At 42.4% G+C, this 22,671-nt stretch overlaps 1 protein-coding gene across 2 annotated transcripts in view; it reads left to right on the forward strand.

Moving 5' to 3' along the window:
• Nucleotides 1–22,671, forward strand: part of GRIN2B (glutamate ionotropic receptor NMDA type subunit 2B) — a 419,821-nt gene that overhangs the window by 299,619 nt on the left and 97,531 nt on the right. For both annotated transcript variants that reach the window (XM_086714036.1, XM_086714037.1), the window contains one exon: nt 4,028–4,142. In XM_086714036.1, coding sequence (XP_086570162.1) covers nt 4,028–4,142 — 115 coding nt within the window. The remainder of the gene's footprint in view (nt 1–4,027; nt 4,143–22,671) is intronic.

The following is a 22,671-nucleotide window of genomic DNA, read 5'->3' on the forward strand; positions in this document are numbered from 1 at the left end:
CACGTTTAGAGGAAAACAGAATGTCTGTCCCATCTTAATTATAGTTTAATCGTTTACCAAGGATTTACACATGGAAGCTTTGGGGTTTTAATTAATGTTCAAAATTGGCAAAGTGCAGCCAGATCCAAAGGTGGTTGGATATTTTCAGGCCTTGTGGAAAGTTAAATTGACGAATGTGACCATTTGACCTAGTTTATCCCTCCCTACATGGAGTGCAATCTCCATTCCTCCAATGTGTATTCCATTGATAATTGGGTCTTGTTATAATGTAGTTATCACACTCTAACTCACAAGATCCAAAATGAGGCAAGTTTCTTGCCTTTAGATATTCAAATGACACTAATATATTTCTTTTTCTGATTTCTTCCCATTAAATAACCTTATGTTTGTATCCTGTTTTCTATAGTTTTCCTATCCATTATTTCATTTGATTTTTTTAATCCATTATTTCATTTGATTAGCACATTGGGCTTCTCTGATAAGCAGGAGGTAGAATGGTGTTTCCATTTTGAAGAGGAAATGCCAAAGTCCCATGCCTAGAAGTGACCACACTCCTGATTATTTTATCACACTTGCTGTCCCTAGTGAATGGACTGCTTTGTTCTGCTATACAAAGGGCATCCTTGTTCAGGGCGGGTGTGTATTTGCAAGCTCCTCACTAATAGCCAAATGTTGGCACGTTAGAGGGAATTACTCAGAAAAACACAATGTGAATGATTAATCTGCATACTGCTGAAGGATATGAATAATTAAGGGATACTTTGAGAAGAATATTTTGCATATTGTCATAAAATGTATCAATATTTTTGATAAGTGTAAAATACATGAGAAGTGTCTAGGTAGAATAAAATGGACCTGTAGAGCTGGAAGAGAACGAACATCCCAGAGGGAGTTCATTTTAAAAATCAAAAGGATGTGCAACAGGAATAACTAGAAAAATTTAACTATAGAGCAATTACATTACCCATGAATGTAGTTTATTTTCTGACAGTTTGAATTTTAAAACTTATACACCCAATTCAATGCTGTCCCCTTCAAAGAAGTCATCTTGAGAAGCATTTATGCTTCTTATTACTTGTTTTTGGAACTTTTCTCATAATTGCTTTCTGAAATGGACATTTCTTAAAAAACATTGTAAAGGTCTTTTAGATAAAGTCAGAATTATTCAGAGCCATGTCAGGTGAAAAAGGAGGGTGCTTAAGCTAGGTAACTAATTTCTCTCTCTTTCCCTTCCTCTTTCTCCCTTTCTCCTCCTCCCTTTCCTCTAAAAAAGAGAGAGAGAGAGAGAGAGAGAGAGAGAGAGAAAACTAATTTTTTTTGCATGTCTCATTAACCTTCTCTGAAGAATTCCAGAAATTATTCTAAGCAATGCAGTATTATTATAATAAGAATATATTTTCCAAGTTAATTACATTGGGTGCTTAAATTCTGGTTTCTTAGTTTGAAGTGTTTTGTGGTTTTGTAATTCTGTTCCTTGGAATGAATTATATAGGGCTTTGGCTGGAGTGTTGAAGTTGTAAAGTATAGGAGACCTGATTATTATTTTCTAACTAGTGATGGGCTTGAGAAAGCAGCACGGACCCGAGAGATGAGGGGCAGTACAAGGGATGGAGGAGATGCTGTGTGGAGTGTTGAGTTGAATTAGGAGGCACTACACTTTTACCAGTTGAAAGTGTCCAGAAAGAGCAGCCAGGGGATAAGGAGAATGGGGGCTTGAAGTCATGGCATATGATAACTACGTGAAGGAACTGGTGATGTTAAACCTGATGTGACATATGTCAGGCTGGTGTGGTAAAGAGATCATGGGACTAGAAATATGGCTTAAAATGTAATTTCTGCTCTAAATTAGTTGTAGGACATTGGGCAAATAATTTGACTTCTCAGTGCTTCGGTTTCCTATCAGGTAAAAATTATAGAACTAGGCGCACCTGGGTAGCTCAGTCGGTTGGGCGCCCGACTTCGTTTGGCTCAGGTCATGATCTCACAGTTTGTGAAATCGAGCCCCGCGTCAGGCTCTGTGCTGACAGCTCAGAGTCTGGAGGCTGCTTCAGATTCTGTGTCTCCCTGTCTGTCTCTGCCCCTCCCCCCACTCCCGCTCTGTCTCTCAAAAATAAATAATAAAAAATTTGTTTTAATGTTTAAAAACACAAAATAAAATTGTAGAACTAAGTGAGCTTCAGTTTTCTTCAAAGATTAAAATTTACTTTACAAGGTAGACATGATAATTGTCTTTGAATAGTTGTAGAGCTTTCATGTGGAAGAAGGAGTAGACTAAGACTGAATAATATCTAAGAGGGAGCCAGTACCCAGGGGTTTCAGGAAAGCAAATTGCTTTTTTTTTTAATGTTTGTTTATTTTTGAGACAGCACAGCTGGGGAAGGACAGAGAGAGGTGGGGACAGAGGATCCAAAGTGGGCTCTGTGCTGACAGCAGCAAGCCTGATGTGGGGCTCGAACTCACGAACTCACTGAGCCAAAGTCAGGCACTCAACCCACTGAGCCACCAAGGTGCCCTGAGCAGATTTCAACTTTAAGTAGAAAACAAAACAAAACAAAACAAAAAATAAAAAAAGGCACCCTGCCCAACAGTGAGATGGCACTCTTGATGGTAGAGAGTGCAGTGATAACAAGAAGGGCTGAGAGAGCCAATTTTCTGTTGTAGAGGGAAAGCATAAACTGTGAGAAGTGGTGGACCAGTTGACTACGAAAGTCTCTTTCAATTCTGAGATTCTAGAGGCCTCTATTCTTTTGAGGCCTTCTGTGTTCTTGATTGCATTTGTGAAGACCATAAGACCAGAGAATGACAGGCTGAAAAAGCCCAGGCAGCTCTTGAAATAATAAGTGGTCCATGCGGGTTTGGTTCATGACGTCTAGTATTCTTTTTATAAGTGCCTGAAGGATCTGCATCTTAGCAACCTTGTTAGTTAACCTAATGTTACCTGGAAGAACAAAGAGCCTCACAGTTTCATTGAATGAGAAGACTTAAAACAGGATCCTTTAAGCTGCCTCCTGATACATTCTTCTTCCCTTCAGTGTGTTAGGAAACTGTTGTTGGTCACAAATTCGAAGCCCCTAGAACCCTGGTGGCAATTACAAGATATCTTTTTTGCTTCTCAGCAGAGACACCTCACGACGGCATCAGACCCAAGGCTCTAGAGTAGCATGTCATGTGAACACTGAGCTAATCATTATTGACTCCTTGAGCCATTATGGTAAAGGAACATTAATTACCATCAGCACAGTTGCACTAATGTGGTTGTAATGAGCACGCCTGTGGGAATTCCCAGTGAGGGAACTCTTCATCAGATCGGAGCAGCCAGCAGAGGAACAAGGGTGAGCTGGAGGTGCAGGTGTTGAGGGGGAAGATAAGTTCATTGGTTTGACTCCAGTTACTTCCAGAGTTACTGCTAATTTACATGCCTGTGCCTGGAATACTTTCTGAGATACCTCTCCCTCCTTCCTCCAACCCCCCTCACCCCCCGGTATTTTCTGTTCACTATACACAATGCAGTAGCCCCAGTTTCCAGATGTATCCTGAGGAACCAGACCCCTGACTGCTGGACTCCTCTCACAGCTCTTAGAAGCATGGCCTGGATCTTGGCAAGAGTTCAAAAGTGTGTACATATCTCTGAGAGTCAGAGAGACCCTATGCTCCAGTGTGCCACCTTTCTTAGCAGAAAGCTGTCTTGGTACACTCCCCCTTTCTTCTCTCTACCAACTCCACCCTTTCATTGACCTCCCTTTGTGAATAATAACCATTAATGCTTAAGGAGGGTTTACTACGTCCCAGGCCTCGGTGGGAAGTTATCTCATTTAAGCCTTACAAACCTAATGAAGTAGGTTTCTTATCTTTTCATATTATTCCTATTAAATGAAAACTTGAATGTCTCTATGCTTAACAGTTTCACGGTGATATTTGTATGTCTATCTAGGTATCTGTCTCCATTCACCTTTCCCTCTGTCTTCCTGTCTTATTCTTGGCATACCTTCTTCATACTTTTAACCTTTGTTTTCTTTTATCTTTACAGATATCTGATCAATGTCACTTTTGAGGGAAGAAATCTGTCCTTCAGTGAAGATGGTTACCAGATGCACCCGAAACTGGTGATAATCCTTCTGAACAAGGAGAGGAAGTGGGAGAGGGTAGGACATATCTTTTGTCAATTCTCAAGCAAAGCAGATGGGGTAGGGACATAAAATTTTGCGACACATTAAAAGAAAACCAAACCAAACCTTAGTTTTGGTCTCTGAGCTGTGAAGTTAGAGTGCAATACTTTGAGAGCACAGGAGAAGCTCAAACTCAAAGTTTCTCCAACTTGCATCTTCGTGTTCTTGTCCTTTGGTTAATCAAGAGATTATTTTCTTTATGCATTATCATTTTTATTGGTTATGGTGCTGTGTGAATCATGACTTTATTCTAATGGAAGAGTGTACATGTATAATGTAACATAATTCAGTGAAGAAATCAAATCAGTGATATAATTCAGAAGTTGGGTCCTACACAGTGTCCTGGGGAGGCCGATGAAATGTAATTTACAAGCACATAGGTTTGAATTTGCTGTGATCAGAGGCTTGCCATTGCAAGGCTCTCCTCAGGATCTCTCCCGCTGACAGCTGACCACAGTATCTGAAACTCTACCATTAGAAATTAATTTCTGTGATTGCCAGATTACGTAGGTTCACTTCCTAGCTCTTCTACTCACAAACTTGTCTACTTAGGACCTTGTACAAATCTCTTAAGTACTCTGTGCCTCAAGTGTCTTCATCTATAAAATGAGAATAAAAATAAAAGTACCAAGATCACAGGGTTGTTATGAGGATTAAATAGATTAATATATGCAAAGGACTTAGAAAGGTGCCTGGCACACAGTAAGAACTTAACAGGTATTCGCTTTTGATTTTATCCCCGATTCCTACTTAAATACAAATGCTCCCCAGAGCAATGTCAGCACTGGTGTTTCTCTGGTATATGTTCTTCAGATGTCATTTGTCCCTCGAGATTCTTTGCTGAAAAATGGTTCTGTAGATAAATAAGGTTGGGAGACATACCTCCAGGCTCTCCTTCTGGGAGGTTCCCAGAGCATAGTAACGTTTGGAAGCTCAGAGGAATACTGTCTATAGCAAAGGGCCATCTCTAACTTTACTTACTCTGATATTTTCAAAATTTATTTTATTATTAGACCCCTTTGTTCATGAAATTCATAGTCTGTAAAACATGTTGGGAAACACCGATTTAAAGCAATTTCTATGGACTCAGTCAGTTGGCTGAGAACAGGCTTCAAGATGTCAGCATGGCTCTGACTGGAAGGAAACCCACATTATATATTTCCAGAAAGAAGGGCCAGGAAAAGAGACCAGAGATAAATTTCTTGAAATTCACAGTCCTGTCCGTGAGCCCTGGACGGGTAGTTAGGTGAATGCTCATCTGTGAAACAGCATGTGTGGCTCACGTAGTGGGAACCTGGGGCCTTATTCTTAAACTTGAAAGACTTCAATCTGTCATAGAGTTCCTTATATCAGGGCACAGCCATAAGACTTAGATTATTCCTTGTGTTCTTGATTAAAGTGGCTCTCCCTCTACTGAGTTGTCATTTGTTCAGAAGTGGTTTTCCCCTGGGCCCCTGCCCTGCACTCCAATCAAGCTGCTTTTCACTGCTGCTATAGAGACATAATAATTTAAGAAGTGTTCTGGGAACTCACGTATGATAGGCACCTCTGTATATCTCCAGAAGAGGAGTTATTAATAACTGAGGCTTCGTACATGGATCAGAGATGTCCAGTTGGGTAGCTTTTATGCAGTAGACTCACGATTACTGCCTCAAGGATGGGGCATCTCACACCTCTCCTTCCTTAAAGAGATCTTACCGTCACTCGTGCTGACTTCTCTAGGCTGGAATCTGAGGCCTGTGACCACTCCCACTACTGCCCTTTCCCAAACTAGTCACCCTCCCTGGGATTTGCATCCCTTCCCTTCTCATCAGTTCTACCTTTACTGTAGCTCTTGAATTTATTCCTCCTTATATGATCCAGGAAGCATGTGATAATTTTTCAAATTGATGCCTACCTTTATCCGTTCAGATCAGTCCTGGACATGGCTGCTAGAATGAGTTTCCTAAGGCACAACTCTGATCATGTTCTTTCTCTGCCCAAACCTTGTTCAAAGCTTCTGTAGTTTATGCACTGGGTCCAAACTTTATTCTGGTGTTCAAGGCTCTTGTCTACCTTTCCAAGCCTGTCTTCTCTCCCTTGCTGTTTCCCGTCTCACCATCAAGCTACATTGGGCTCTCTCTGTTCTAAGATATTTCCCTGTATGTCTTGCTTCCTGTACAGCATGTATCATGTTTCCTTTTTCTGAAATGAGTTGTCCAGTTATACAAATAATAACCGTCCTTTGAAGCCCAATGAAACTGTTACTGTCTTCTTCTCTCGTCTTTGACCAAAACATAATCTGTCACGCTCCCTTGTCCCCCGTAACCGTTGTCCCTACCTCTGTTGTAGCACCGTCCCATCTAGAGTTGTGTGGATGCGTGCTTCCAGATGGCAGAGGCTGTGTCTTTATATCGTCTTGTCCTCCCAGCAACCTGGAAAAGTGTGTTGCATAGAGCAGTTCAATAAGTATGTGTCAGGTGAATGAGAACCATTGCATAATACAAGAGTTGAAAATCCACCATTAAGAATCCAAGTTTACGTTACTGCCCTTGATGTAATACCTCTTTTGGGGGGCAGAGGGGAGATAAAACCGTTATGTAGATTGAGTTTTCATAGACCTTACTTTAAATGTACTTTAAACAAGGGAGCTTGTTATTTAAAGAAATTCTGTGGTTAATCTTTTTGTAAAGCATTTTGGGAGGGGGTAGGAGATCATAGAATATCACATATTCATACTGGTTTGGTTCAGTCAGGGAACATTGCTGAAGAGTGGTCTTTACTGTTTGTTGAATTCATAGATCCAGGAGGCTCCCCAGTGTGGAGCCCCTTGTTAGGGCTCCCTTGTGGGCAGAGACGGGTGGCAGGAGCCAGGCACAGCTCTAGTGCATATCTGGGATGTGCTGAAGTTGTACCATGGGAAGTTAAACCTTTTTTTCCACTGTTACCCTGACCCCCAGGACCCTCTGTATTCTCAGGATTTCTAATACCACTCCGGAGGGTCCCATGTGGCCCAGGGAAGATTTCGTGTCTGTGGACTCCGGAGAGGCAGGCACCAGGGTGAATATTTGACAGGGAGGAGATGGAAGCTGGGAAGATAAATGGGGAAGGAATCTGGATTTGTGGGGAAAATGAGGCAACAGACAGGACCCACAGCTTCTGGTCATGCCCTTAACGAGCTGTGTGACCTGCTCTTTTCACTTTCCTGGATCTTTCTTTCTTCATGTCTGAAATCATGGCATGAGATTAAGACGACTTCTAGGGCCCTTTCTGGCTCTAGCTTCTTGGATTACAAAATTCACGTTGTAAATAAGTAAGCAGTTGGAATGGAACTGGGGTGGGAGCTGAAGCATACAAAAGGAACCTGAGTTTGTTTCTAAGGACAGTAGCTTCCAGGGAATATTTGTCATTCTTGTCATTTAGATAAATATCATCTCCTCAGAAGGCCTTCCTTGGTGACTCAAGCTAACGTAGAGCTTGAGCCACCCTATCACAACAGTTCGTTTTAATTTTCTTCAGGATACTTTTTTGTCTGCTGTTTTGCCTATTTGCCTGATTATCACCTGTCTCTTCACACCAGGACAGATGTTTCCTGGGAGAAAGGACATTGTTCACCTCTATAAGCCGAATACTCTAGAAGAGTATCTGGCTTAGAGTGACGGCTCAAAAGATAGCTGTTAAATAAATGAAGAATTCATATGCTTAGGAGAGTCAGTATATTGACCAGGCATTTCACTTCTGCCTGAAATGCCTCCAGGTGGACGGAGTGGTTTACTGAAGAGAGCGGGAGAGCAGGCACATTCTCCACCGCTGGTGTGAGCAGGCCAAGTGCTAGCAAGGGTCTGGCGGGCGGGGTGGGCGCCATTTTCAGTGAGGCCCAACCTCCCAGAGGAGGCAGGCCTTACACTTTTCAACGAGGCAGGTTGACGAAGACTCATTCAGATGCTGGTGTGAACCATGTGAATACCCTCTCAGGTTTTAAAACATAGTCTCAAAGCTACCGTCTCACAAATCTGGCTCCTTCTGAAAGACTTGAAATCAAGGCAGCATAATCTGGGACTGAGCACAGTTTTGGACTCAGAAAGAGCAGAGATGAATGCCCCTTGTTGCCGTCTATCCGCTGCATAAACCAAGCGGCCATACTACCTGAGTCCGTTCCCCTTTTGTAAAATAGGGTTTTACATAAGGCTGTTATAAAGATTAAAGGAGACTTTATAATAAAATACCAGTTAATAGTGACTGAAACATAGCCAGTATTCAACAAATGTCAGTCAGTGCCCTCCCCCCCCCCTTTTTTAAGGTAACATTTGCTCATGGTAATAAGTCAAATGGTACAAAAGGGTATCCGGTGAAAAGAACATCCTCTTATCTGTGATCTTCAGTTCCCCCAGGCCCCTCCCCAGAGAAATCCTTATTTCCAGGGTCTTACGTATTTTCTCTGAACATACTGCAAGCATATAAAAATTCTATATATTTACTCAACCTCCTATTTTTTTTTAAAATAGCACCTGCTCTTGTGAACTTGTAATGGGATCCTGTACAAATAGCCACTAAGGAGGCATGGGGGCAGCTAGAATAGCACAGAGATCTCTGGATCAGAATTACAGTCACAGAAAGCCAGGTAATGTCTTTGGTATGTGGGAATGTGGAGGAGAACATTTCCCACACGTGCATGCATGCGGGGATAGCATGATAGGTTGGAAAGGGTAGGGGATGGTGGTGGAAAAATGCGTGCAGAATGGGTTCATTTGTAAGTCTTCTCTCTAAGTGGGGGACAGCTGCATAAACTTGCATTAAAAATAGTCTGGCACAGAGAAGCAGTTCCAGCAAGCATTCAAGCTTCTGTCTTTATCAGAGCCTCTCATGATTTGCTTCATTGCTACCGCTCTCTGCTTCCATTTAATCGTTCCTAAAATGGGGATAATAAAAATGAAATGCAGTGGGGGTGTGTTCTGAGTAATGACTTCAAGAAATGATGATGGTGCATTTTCAGGCTGTAAGATGTAAACAGACCTTAAAGGGACTGTCTGGGTCCGAATTACAGGAGGAGACGTAAGGCAGGCAGAGATGCAAACCATTCCCCGGGGACAACAGGTGTATTTTATAAGCCCACATTCCCTCTTCTCTGCCTCCATCTACTGGAAAATGCCCTTCCTTATGTAGATTAAAACATTCTCCATTTGTCTGGGTCATTTTTTTGGCTCCCCAAATCCCAGTTATCACCTTAGGCTTGCAATACTGAGACATTACAGCCACATCCACCACTGAACGAAGTGCTAGAAATGAAAGTACTTAGCCCACACTGCTGGGCCTATAATAGTATTTATGAATTAATGGATGGAACAGTGGGAGAGGAGGAAGGGTACTAAACTGGTAGAAGGAAGATCCCCCAAGGGCCACAACAGCAACAACATAATAAGACAGAATGTTCTACTGGCATCTGAAGCCTGGGATGAATGAAAGAGGTTAAGAGATGCTATATGCCTCCGATAGCTTCGTATCCAGGAGACAGCGGCAACTCCAGGCTGTGGATGCCCTGTGCTATGAGCACCTAACGACTCCAGTGATCATATTCCAGAATGATCAGTTTGGTGATGATACAGCAGAGGTTGATTGCTGCTGTGGCAGGTGCCACTTGAAAGCTGTTGACAGACAAAATAAACAGCCACTCCACTTCCTCCCTTGCGTGTGTGCATACAAACACATAGGCACATTCACATCCAAACTGGCAGATTGCTCATGACATAGGAGCCGCATCCGTTTGGTTATTCACCGTATGCCTGTGCCCAGCACAGCGCGAGACATTCCTGAACAGGCCAGTAAATGTCTGGTGACAGCCCGAACATGCCTGTACAAACTGTGTTCTACCACCCATCTTTGGAGGAGAAGCCAGGGAGCATCCCTGCTCTCTTCAGACTTTACAGAGGTTGTCTGAGGAGGTGAAACAGAAGCTCCTCACGTTGGGGGTGTTTGTTCTGGACCTCTCGATACTGCCGTTTGACAACATGCTATTTTTACCGACTTTGAACTGAGTACTAATATGCATCATTGGATTAAGGGATTAGAACACGGGATCCATGGAGAAAGGCTATGGGAATTGGGGTTGTGAAGGGGAGGAAGAAAAGGCAATGAAGTGATGACTTACTCTCTTTAAATATATGAAGACTTATTGTACCAAGTGTTGAGATCAGCTGTTCCGTTTTTCTCCTCCGAGACAGAACCGGAGTAAGTGGGTTTAAGATCAAGCAGAGAGGATTTATATTAGCTGTAGGGAGAACTTCTTGATAGAAGTTTTGAGTACCAGGACTGTTCATGACACCAGGGGATGACTTTGGAAGTCTTAAAAATGGGATATGTCCTCATCACTCTGCAGTGTGCAGCCCAAAAAACAGTACACGAAATACATGGTTGTGAGTTTTCCTTCCATTCTCCTTCCCACCCCCCTTCTTCCCTGTCCTTCCCTTCTCTCCCACACATAATTATTGAGCGTCTACCATGAACCAAGCATTAACCCCACCAAATTAGTGTTGTAGTTTTCCTAGTGGCTGGGGAAAAAAGGAGAACAACATTTATGGTTTTCTTATAAAGAGAATCTATTGAGATACTTACTAAAGACATTTTGATTATTTTTAAATTTTTTTCATGTTTATTTAGTTTTGAGAGAGAGAGAGAGAGAGCACAAGCAGGGGAGAGCCAGAGAGAGAGGGAGACACAGAATCTGAAGCAGGCTCCAGGCTCCGAACTGTCAGCACAGAGCCCGACGAACCCATGAACCGTGAGATCATGACCTGAGCCGAAGTCAGACGCTTAACCTACTGAGCCACCCAGGCGCCCCAAGACATTTTGCTTATTAAATTTATGTGGGGGTGGAGGATAAGGTAAAATTTACCGGTATACATACCCACAAAGGTATTGCAAAGAGAAAGAGGGAGGTATTGCTCATTGTGACACTTAAAATTCTGTAACCTAAGGTGGTTTTTAAATCTTACTATTTGATATGGTCGAATAATGGGGTGGATGTTTCTTTCATGTTGCTTGGTTGGTAAAGACTCTCTGCTGATATATATTTATGACCATGGCTTACAAACAGGGTGGCTGGATTACATGTCTTTGGCTGCCTTTCTGAGTTGTGATTATTTTGGACTCTCACATCCAAGTGCTCCCTTCTTATCCACTGATCTCCCAGAGTCATGGTCCACCCTATTCGTTAACCCCTTTTCTGGGGTTCCAGAAAGAGACTCCTGGGGGCCAGCCCCGAGGAGCAGAAAGTGTACTCTTAACCATCAGTGTCTCAACGCTTGTTATTAGACTCAGTCCACAATGCCAAACTGCAACCCAGTGTGCGTTTCTAAAATAATTTGAAGAGAAGAGCAGGATGTAGTGAGGGAAGAGACTTCAGAAATGTCATTTCATAAAGGCTGGTTGTCTCCGTGTGTTTGTCATCGGCCACTGAATGAATGGGATAAAAGAACAAGATAACCTTGGTTGACTTTACTTCTGAAACCTATCCATGCTGATGGGGAAGAAAAAGCAGAATTGAACTTGGAGACTGAAGTGCTTGCTTAACGAAAGGCAGTGAGGAACGTGTCCCCAAAACTAAAATACGGCTTACGTCCATCTTGTTTACGTTTTATTTTTATTTCATGACCATTATCTTATGGTTGGCTCCTGAGTCCCCTGAACTATCTGTCTGATTTCTAGGTTATAGCATTTTTTCCATTAGTGGTATTGGAGAAGAGATAGTGGTATACTGGTTAGAAGATTTTTGTGCTTATCTAGGTTATGTAGGTTAAAAACATTTATGGTTTTCTTATTATGAAGGTAATTGATGCTTATTAAAGAAATTTGGGGGAGGGGCGCCTGGGTGGCTCAGTCGGTTGAGCGTCCGACTTCGGCTCGGGTCATGTACTCGCGGTCTGTGGGTTCGAGCCCCGCGTCGGGCGCTGTGCTGACAGCTCAGAGCCTGGAGCCTGCTTCAGATTCTGTGTCTCCCTCTCTCTCTCTGCCCCTCCCCTGCTATCTCTGTCTCAAAAATAAATAAAAACATTAAAAAATTTTTCTTTTTAAAAAGACATGTGGGGGAGATAAGACACAATATTCATACAATATACATTCAAAGAATTAGCATTTATATTTCTCTGTCTCTTGCTGATGCTTCTTCTCCGTGCGTGTTCTACGAGTGCATGTTATCACACAATGCAATGAGATATGGCAGAATTGCTAATACAACTTACAACAGCTTACAATCTACTTTCTTCTCTTACTGTCTCTTACTATAATATTGTAGATGTTTTTTTCTGTTTTACTGATATTATCCAAAGCACGAAACTTAATGACTGTTTAATATTCCATTGTAAGGATGTATCCCACTTCTTTAAACTGGTCACTCATAACTAGACGTACGTGTATTAAATAGAGACTGAAATGAAACTATTCGTATCATATTTCATACAATGCTCATATGAAAATAATTTCAGAGTTTTTGATAATCCAGCTGTGATGCCATAAAGACTGCTTTTCAAGGTAACAAGGTTTGACCACTTTTTTTTTTTGTTGTTATCTAATGTGCTAAACATTAAAAAGGGAAGCCCTTAAATTGAGAATTGCTTGGGTTATTTATATTAATTCGCCAATAACCAATGGACACATATCCAGTTGGAATGGAAGGCTCTACTTTGTGATTCCTGGTCGGTCAGGGCTCATGGAGGTTTTTTTTTGTTTTTTTGTTTTTTTTCCTTTTGATCTTCTGATTGAGTGTGTAGCCCTCTAACTTTGCTGATGAGGATTTTTCTTTGATAGTTACAGCATACAAAGAATGGGGTTGGCCATGTGGTCTGTGTCTGTCTGTCGTTTTCATCATACGGGGATCATTTCCTTGAGAGTTGGAAGCTTGTAAAATTCAGACCCCTTTTCCCAAGGAACTCTTGGGTATGTCAGCCTTTCTAGTGCTATTTCTGTTCTCTGTGGCACAAGTGACTAGGAGGAAGGTAGGAGAATCCCCTTTTTTCACCAGTAGGGGCAGCACCTGGCTAAACTCATTTGTTATTTGTAGGCGGATATGCCTCAAGACTGCCCAGGCCTCTATAGCAGGGTGCTATTCTCTTTATACTTTTATGTATTTTCCAACAAAGAAAATACTTTCTGCATGCATTCACAGCATGTTGACTTTAGCTGAGATCTGAAGTTTGACATCAAAACTATAATATCTGAATGTCCTTCATATACAAACAAGCTCTATTGACCTAGCATGACAAGATCATCTGCTTTGAGTTTTTCCTGCAATGATGATGGATTTATACTAGTCCGTACACAACCTCTCTCTCTGTAATACCTATTTATGAGATCTGGCCCGGAGCAGGGTAAACATAATCCATGTACACGGGGAGAAAAGCTCTGACCTTGACATGTTAACGCTGCTAATCAGCCTGCAGTACAAAGATTTGAAAGGAAGTGTAGGCCCATTAAGAAAATAAATTATCTTTAAGAATGAAAGCTATTGGGGCACCTGGGTGGCTCAGTCGGTTAGGCGTCCGACTTCAGCTCAGGTCACGATCTCGCGGTTTGTGAGTTCGAGTCCCACATCAGGCTCTGTGCTGCCAGCAGCCTGGAGCCTGCTTCAGATTCCATTTCTCCCTCTCTCTCTGCCCTCCCCTGCTCATGCTCTGTCTCTCTCTCTCAAAAATAATAAACAAACATTAAAAATTTTTTACAAAAGAATGAAAGCTATTAATAATAAAAGAAATATGGATACTAATCTCTCACAGTAGCCGTGGAACTCCAATTATTTGGGGTGGTTTTATTATTTTGTCTATTAGAATTATCTCTGTTCATAATTTGGTGAACATTCTAATTCTAGTTAATTAGCATATTAGTATTAGTGTATTTGTATATCTAGTTCATGGTATGTGGAACAGTTATATATGCACATATGCATCTCTCTCTCTGTGTATATATACATACACATTTATCTATTACGTATCTATATAGAGACAGAAAGGTGGGAGGAGAGAAAGAGGACTTCAGATGGCTTGGAGGCTCTCACCTCATGTAATCCGGGGTTTTCTCTGCTTTCTGTAAGGGCTGCCCACTGCTGACTCAACAGGTTTTTCAGGTCTTAGCTCTGCCAGCTAAATGTTCTGAAGGTTTAAACTTAAGCGTGGGGGGGGGGGGCGGGGGGGAAGGTGAGAGGACGAGTGTGATTTGGAGAGGCAAGTTAGGAGAAGAACACACATGTACATGAGTCACGGGGAGAGTAATGTACATTTAGAGGAAGAAAACCATTCTCCTTGGCTGTATTTTCCAGGGGTTCAGCATTCCGTGTTTACACCAAACCCCTCTAGATATCCTTTCACATTTGTCTATTCCAAGGGTTTGGTGTGGGATATCTTCTAAAATCAGTGTCTTTGGCTATTCCTGTAATATGTACCATTTTTTCTTCACTCAACCCCTAGGGAAAGGCACTTGCTGGCAGAGGAACAGAATAGTACCTCTCAAGTAGAATTTCTGGTGGGTAGTTAAGCCACCTCAGCATTCTCTTTATAGAAACGTTAAAACAAACAGAACCTTTATTTTCCCTATAGGAGCTGGGAAAGATGTACAATTCTAGAACAGTCTAGCCTAGAATTAAGGTTTGGCCACAGGCGCATCTGATACTTATATAGCATTTTATTAACAATGTGGCTTATGAAGAGCTTTAGTGCATATGATCTCATTCTGACTCCTATTAATCTTTTGGCAAATAGTTGTACAGATAAATAAACTGAGACTCAGAGAGGTGACGTGATTTGCCCAAAGCCACACAGATGAGTGGCAGAACTAGGTGTCGGCATTTACATCCAGCTCCATTTTAATCCAGCATGCTTTGTGCCTTAACACACAGAAGAGTATAACAACACAACTAATGGGATCAGAGTGTAGCAATATCCTTGGAAACAGTTGTGTAGACCAGAGGACAAATCACACCATGGAAACCCTTGAGAGGGGGGAATAGTTAGTAGTTAGCCCAGACTGTGACTGGCTATTTCAGTGTAACATTTTCCTGAGACGAGCAAAAATGAAAAAAGAAGAGAGGGAGGGAGGGAGAGAGCAAAGGAAGATAAGAACAGTAACAAAAAAGGCTTTTCTGCATCCCTACCTTCCTCTACCTCCCTCTACCTCCTCACTGTTATTACACACACATACATGTGCATGCACACACGCACACACACACACACAATCATACATGTATCCTCTTTTCAGTCGACGGCAAGAACCTGTCTCCTCAAAACTGTGTCGATGAACATGTTTCAATAACAAAGGCATAACTACCTACAGAAGCAGCTGTCCAATTCTGATCGCGTAGAGGGGATTTTCTAGGAAACCGTGCTCTCCTGCAGTCAAAGCTCTTCTCAAATGCAGCCACCATGGCAGTGGCACCGTGGCCATGCAGCCCCCATTGATCAGACATCCGCTGAAGGTGTAGAGAAATGTTGAAACACCAAGGGGAATTTAAAATAGCTGACCTACAGAACAGCCCTTAAACCTTTGTAGGAGAGTAACATGAAATTTTAACTTAGCTTTACATAAAACACAATCAACCAAATATTTTATGAACTCGACTAGCGAAGAGAGAGGAGTAGTGGAGTTTAGGGATCTCATGCAAAACTAGATGAAGGTTCATTAAGATTACATTGTATCTTATATGAAATATATATAATCCATATATATGTGAACGAGAAGGTAAGAGCAAACTTCAGTGAACAGGAACACCAATCTTCTGTGATTCATCTCTGCCACTTAAATGTTGCCCCAAATGTGATTGTGGGTTTCACTGTGATACATGAGTTAATTTAAGAGCGATGAGTATTTTTTTATTTAACTAATCATGTGTTTATTTTTATAGTTGTCTGTCTTTGGCAAGTGACAGTTGCCTCACATTTACACTAATATGAACTTTTAAAATACATTTTAAAAGGAAGGTTATTTCATATATTAAATTAAAAGTACCATCGGCGTGATACACGGATGTGGAGAAATCGCTGCAGTGGTACCTGAGTGAGTGAAATTTGCGAAGTGCGTCTTCAGGGCAAAATGTGCTCCCTGCACCAGCCCCCAAGTCACAGCATTCAACTTTCCCATCTTCTCCGCCCTCCACCCCTCTGCATTTAGTCTGCACGCCAGCATAATTGCCACTGACCTTTCTTCAAAACCTCTTGTACTTTTATGCCCACATGTCTTTGCTTATGCTCTCCCCTTGACCTTGGATTATTAAGCTTGACCTTTGAGGCACAGTTTAAAACCCAAGAGGCATCATATCTTACCTCCGCATTGCACAGTAATTTATCCACAGAAGTATCAACAATGGTGCTCCACCTTTCTGTTCCTCGGTTTTCTCATCTATAAAATGGGAAGTATAGTGCCTACCTCAAACTGTTGCCATCAGGATCAAATAAGTTTTAATTCATGTCAAATTCTTAGTACAATATCTGGCACGGGGCAAGTGCTGTGCAAATGTTCAGTTACTTTACTTGAACGTAGTGTAAAACCCATGTAGCACAGTTGAAACCGGCTTCTAGAAAACAAGAACGCGAAGGAAAATGACAACACATACCCACAGGACACAGTTGGATTTTGGCCTTAGTCACTGAAAGGAAGGAGCTAGGAAATACATAGAATTCTTGACTTGCTCGAAGATAAATTGGTAATGAGCAAGCTTTCTTCCTTTATTGTTAAACAACTTTTTGCACAAGGATTTTCTTTCTTAAGAATTTTTTTTAAATTTTTCTAACGTTTATTTATTTTTGAGACAGAGAGAGACAGAGCATGAACGGGGGAGTGGCAGAGAGAGAGGGAGACACGGAATCTGAAGCAGGCTCCAGGCTCTGAGCCATCAGCCCAGAGCCCAACGCGGGGCTCGAACCCACGGACCGCGAGATCGTGACCCGAGCTGAAGTCGGACGCCCAACCGACTGAGCCACCCAGGCGCCCCTGCACAAGGATTTTCTAAAAATTGAGTCTTAAAATAACGGCAATAACACAGCGCAGTCCACAACATGGCACAGAAGTCCACACTGGGCCTGCCACCGGGACATCAGTGAGTTTAAAACCTCCTCAGCTTAGGGGCGCCTGGGTGGCGCAGTCGGTTAAGCGTTCGACTTCAGCCAGGTCACGATCTCGCGGTCCGTGAGTTCGAGCCCCGCATCGGGCTCTGGGCTGATGGCTCAGAGCCTGGATCCCGTTTCCGATTCTGTGTCTCCCTCTCTCTCTGCCCCTCCCCCGCTCATGCTCTGTCTCTCTCTGTCCCAAAAATAAATAAACGTTGAAAAGAAAAAAATTTTTTAAAAAAAACCTCCTCAGCTTAGACTTATCCTGTTGTGGGTTGTCTGTAACTATTGAATAACAACTGAAATGCATTAAGCGGTGACGACAGTTTAGGAAAGCTTGTAGTGTGTCCTTGTGCCATTTGATCTCCTTGGGTTTTGTTTCACTGTAATCAGCCACCACTTTGTGGTTGACGATAAAGAACTGCCAATCCCTCCTTTATGGCCTCCTCGTGTCGCGAGTAATTGGCCCACAACCCTTCAAGGAATTCGTGCCACAAAGGAAAGTGGTTTCCGTCCACAGAAGACAGTCCTAGTCGGTGTTGGCTCTAAAGGGAGTGGTAGAACTGACACCTGAGTAGTGTTTTACACTTTGCGCCCCTGGTCCTCAGTGCGGTCCCTGGACCAATAGCATCCGCATACCTAGTAACTTACTTGAAATGCAGATTCTCAGGTCCTACCTCAGAAGCCCCCAAAATGAGGCCCGACCATCTGAATTTTGACCTATAAAATGCAGGGATAGTTTATCACCTATTCACAAGGACAAGAGAACGAGAGAAGTTATTTGTTTAATGGGTATTTAAGACTGCCACTCTGTCACTGTCCTCTGTTCTCATTTTCTTTTCCAGCCATTAACTGTGAAGTAAAAATCTTTATCCCTTCATAAAGTGAGGGACAGATCCAGAAGCATGGCAAGAAAGAGTTAAGGCCTGTGCCGCTCACTCCGGGAGATTCTGAATTACTTGTCATCTTTGATCACCGCTACAGAAACTCCCTGATATTAGGCTGGAAGTCTGGGTTTATCCATTCAGCAAATATCTCCAGAACCCTTACCAAGTGCCAGGCACTGTTCTGGGCATAGGGTAAACAGTAATAAGACCGACAAGTTCCCTGCCCTGGAGGTGTTTATGCCTTGTTAAGGAAGGTCGCACAACAAACACAGCAACAAACAAACAGGATCATTTCAGATGATACCAAGTGCTGTTAAGGTGGTGAGACAGGGTGCAATGGCTCTCAGCCACATGATGTCATCCCCCAAAGGGGCTTTTGGAAATGGCTTTATTATCTTAAATAAGTTGCCAGTTTAATTCCTAAGGAATATGTCCAGTGGCAGTTGTAAGAAACTTAACTGGCAACTTGATGTATTTCATATTATGCCCATAAGACCTCCGCTTAAACTGTATGTAGATACTGTGTCGAGACTATAGACCCCCTTCTGAGCCGCAGAGGAATGTGGGTGGTATTTGGTCTTCCATTTGTTTCTAGGTTTCGGAGAATTGGGATGTGAAATTTGTAACTTGACACATCAGGCTATAAACATTCCAGTATTGATGTTCGATTTTTCCAAATAATCAAGACCTACTAGGCCTCATTGTTTAGTAAGAACTGTATTTAGGAAGTTGCCTACCCTCACCTGCTCCAAGGGGTGCAGGTGCTCCACTCTTTTGCACCTGTTGTGGCAATTGCTTCCTCCATTTTCTCCATTTGACCCTGGAGGTCATGATGTGACACTATAGGAGGACCTATTGAGGATCTTGAGGAAAGGTGACAAGCTAGCAGTCCAGAGACTGCTTTTGGATCATAGACATGTTCTATGTGGCTTAAGAGAGGTGTATTTAAGGTTAAATTGCTTTGGGTACTTAAATATTTAGAGATTCCCCTTAGATCTCCAGATTTCTGGATTTCCTGAAGAATCAGGAGAGTGGCAACACCGGGCTCACATTCTGCTGGAGCTGAGGGGTGTAGCCTCCTTTGGATGGCATACACGTTCTCCAGCTCTCCAGTTCAATGCAGCCTCCCACCATGTCCCATCGCTTTTATTAATGACCTACCTGATTGGGATATGGGAGTTTGCAACTCACAGAGCAGAAATGAATTCAGAAAACATTCAGTCCCAGCTTAAGATCTAGAATGTATACCTTGAGAATGGGTACATTCAAGTTTAAGAAACTGGGGATTTATGGAGCGCTTTTGATTGCTCGCTGCAGTTCACCTTGGAGTCTCTAGGGGGCAGCTGAGAATTCTGAGTACAGTCTAAAAATGCCTCCCTGTCCTGGGCAATTGTAGTTCTATATTGTACTGATTTTCCAAATCCACCTTACAATTGTAGAAGGAAAAAGAAATTACCTCTTCTGATGGGCTTTCTATTTGTGAGACAGTGAAATACAGAAATACAAACTTTTAAAAAAAAATTTTTTTTAACGCTTATTTGTTTTTGAGACAGAGAGAGACAGAGCATGAACGGGGGAGGGACAGAGAGAGAGGGAGACACAGAATGAGAAGCAGGCTCCAGGCTCTGAGCCATCAGCCCAGAGCCCGACGCGGGGCTCGAACTCACGGACCGTGAGATCGTGACCTGAGCTGAAGTCGGAGGCTTAACTGACTGAGCCACCCAGGCGCCCCCAGAAATACAAACTTTTGATGCCTTAAAAAGTGTTAGTCTTATAAAGGGTGTGTATTTGTCTTTTTTACTTGGCAAAGTAACAGATAATCCTAACTGGATGAATAACCTGGAAAGGCTTCATAGGTGTGAGCATTCAAGGGGAATTTGAATGATCCAGGGGCATGTCCTAGTGGAGAAATGAAGGCTTCAGGCAGAGGAAAAACTCAACCGGGAGACCAGGAGAATGAAGGAAGGGGGTGGGCAAATGAAAGAATGTGGAATAGGAAAAGCTGAAATTAGAAGTGAAGTGGCGGGGTGGGGGGGTGGGGAGGGGTGGGCAAATGTCACATCTTAACGAAGGAACAGAAAACCGATAGCAATTAGAGAGTGATAGAGTCTGAGTGTAGTGAGAAAGCAAGAAGGCTTCTGTCATGCTATTCTGATGAAACTAAAGCCAAGAAACAGAAAGGAAAAAAAAAAAAAAAGCAGAGTCAAGAAAAGAGGTTGAAATTGTCTTGGCAGGAGAAGATCCACACTCAGAGATTTTGAGCATGCAGAATAGAAAGAAAAATGCGTTAATAATGAAAATAATGGCACATGTATCTTTACTGTGCGTTGAGTGCTGAATAAGGATGTAAGGGGAGGGCTTGGTCTCTCTGCAGGGTACTTTAGATTCCCCGACCCCAGCTCAAAAGTTAGAAACATTCTATCTCAAGATGGAGCTTTCTAGTATCCAAAGCACTACAGTGAGTGTATAGCGTTTTCTCCTACTCTGCAAAGCTCAGATAAACCTTTCTTCTTTGATCTCCCCTGGCATTGCTGTTTTCCACGTGAAAGCAGGATCTCAAAGTCCAGTGGAAGAAAGTGTTGCTTTTCCCCCCTGTGTTTAGAGTTATCACTTCTTTCTCCAGGCCGATTCAGTTGCATTCAATACACATACTGAAGGGCTTCTCTATGAAGGACCCTATGCTAGATGCTGAAAGGAAAGAAAGGTAAATAAGATGCCCTGTTCTCAAGAAATGTACCCTCTTAAGAATGTTATACAGATAAAATACAGGGGCGAATATGACTGTGGTAGGCAACCACTAAGGCAACCCCCAAGGATCCCCACCCGTATTTATATTCTCCAGTTGAATCACTGGCCACTTAAAGACTAAAGGAGGAAAACACCCTAAAATGTGGGTATAAACGTATTGTACACAAAGTTAGGATTTCTTTTTCAGAACTGGAGGAATCCCGTCCCATCTTGAGTGATAACCTCTCTTTTCTGCAACAGTATTTATTTGTGTCTGATTCCAAAAGTAACAGTAATGGTCCATCAGAGGAAAGCTAAAAAGAATAGAGAAAAGCATGAAAAGAAAATAAAGCGCACCTCAAATTCTACCTCCCAGAGATAATTTCTGTTTACATTTTGTTTCTGTCATTCCAGTCTTTTTTCCTCTGTGTTCTTATATATTATAAATGTGCTTTAGAAATATAAGGGCATATTTTTATAAAATTGGGATGGTATTATATATCCTGTTTTGTAATCTACATTTTTAATGATGCTTTGTGAATAGTATGTCAAATATATATTATGGATATATTAAAATATGGTATAAACTAGGGCACCTTGGTGGCTCAGTCAGTTAAGCATCCGACTTTGGCTCAAGTCATGATCTCATGGTTTTTGGGTTCAAGCCCCGCATCAGGCTCTGTGCTGACAGTTCGGAGTCTGGTGCCTACTTCATATTCTGTGTGTGTGTGTGTGTGTGTGTGTGTGTGTGTGTGTGTGTGTGTGTGTTTCTCTCTCTCTTTGCCCGTCTCCCGCTTACACTCTGTCTTTCCCCAAAATAAATAAACATTAAAAAGATAAAATACGATGTCAACTATATCATTAAGTATCCATGTAGCTATTACCTATTTATGTTCATCTATATATCATGTAATTTTTTAGCTCCACATATTACATTCTTTAAGCACTCTGTACCTAAGTATCTATGTCACAAAATTCCTACACCTCTATGTGCCTCCCCACACACGTGGGGTAAAATCTTGGCCATAGCTCGTTGGTCTGCGTGTGTTGACAGTAGCAAGATCCCTTCCTTGTTGGCATTTGCCCTCTGCATCGCTCACTTCCTGGCGAACTTGCTGGAGGAGAGAACACCAACAGGTGTTTTGGAGAAAGCTAGAACACCTGGCTGTGTTGGCTTCTTCCTTATTGCTGAACGTGAACCCTGCTTCTTCTCTAAGCAAGCACAGCCCTCCTGGGACTGACGTTGGAGTTGCAAATCTGCCTCTTGGTGCTCTTCCCTAAATGCCTTTTTAAACATGCTCAATAATAGATGAGCACCTGGGCCTTTCTTCACAAAGGAGAGCTCAAGCAGTTTTTAGAACATGAAAAAGCTATTTGGCCCTTTAGAGCAGATACTTGGAACGTCCCCAGTTCCCCAGGACACCATTTAATAACCACTCGCTCCAGGACAGCAAGTGGTTTGCCTGGTGGGTTTTGTTGCTCTATTTGTTCTTTGAATTAGTTTTTCAATCCTGGACTCGACTTTCACTGAATCTTTATAACCAGTTGTTTGACATGGATGTTCCCAGTCCCCATTCTTAATTTCTTTCTCTGCTCAGTCTCTCCCCACTGCTACCGTGACTCAAGCAAGATGTCTACTACTTGACTGGGTCCTAGTATCCCAGAAACAGGTGCATCCACTCCCTTTGGCTTATCAAGTCTTGGCTCTGCCACCAATTAGTGGGTGACCTTGAGTAAGTCACTTCATGTCTCTGGCTTCTCTTTCCACCTCTGTGAATCAGGAGGGTCACATTAAGTCCCTAAGGTCCCTTATAGTTCAGACAATCTGTG

The sequence above is a fragment of the Puma concolor genome, chromosome B4 (assembly GCF_028749965.1).
Source record: "Puma concolor isolate L17-30 chromosome B4, mPumCon1.1.hap2, whole genome shotgun sequence".
NCBI lineage: Eukaryota > Metazoa > Chordata > Mammalia > Carnivora > Felidae > Puma > Puma concolor.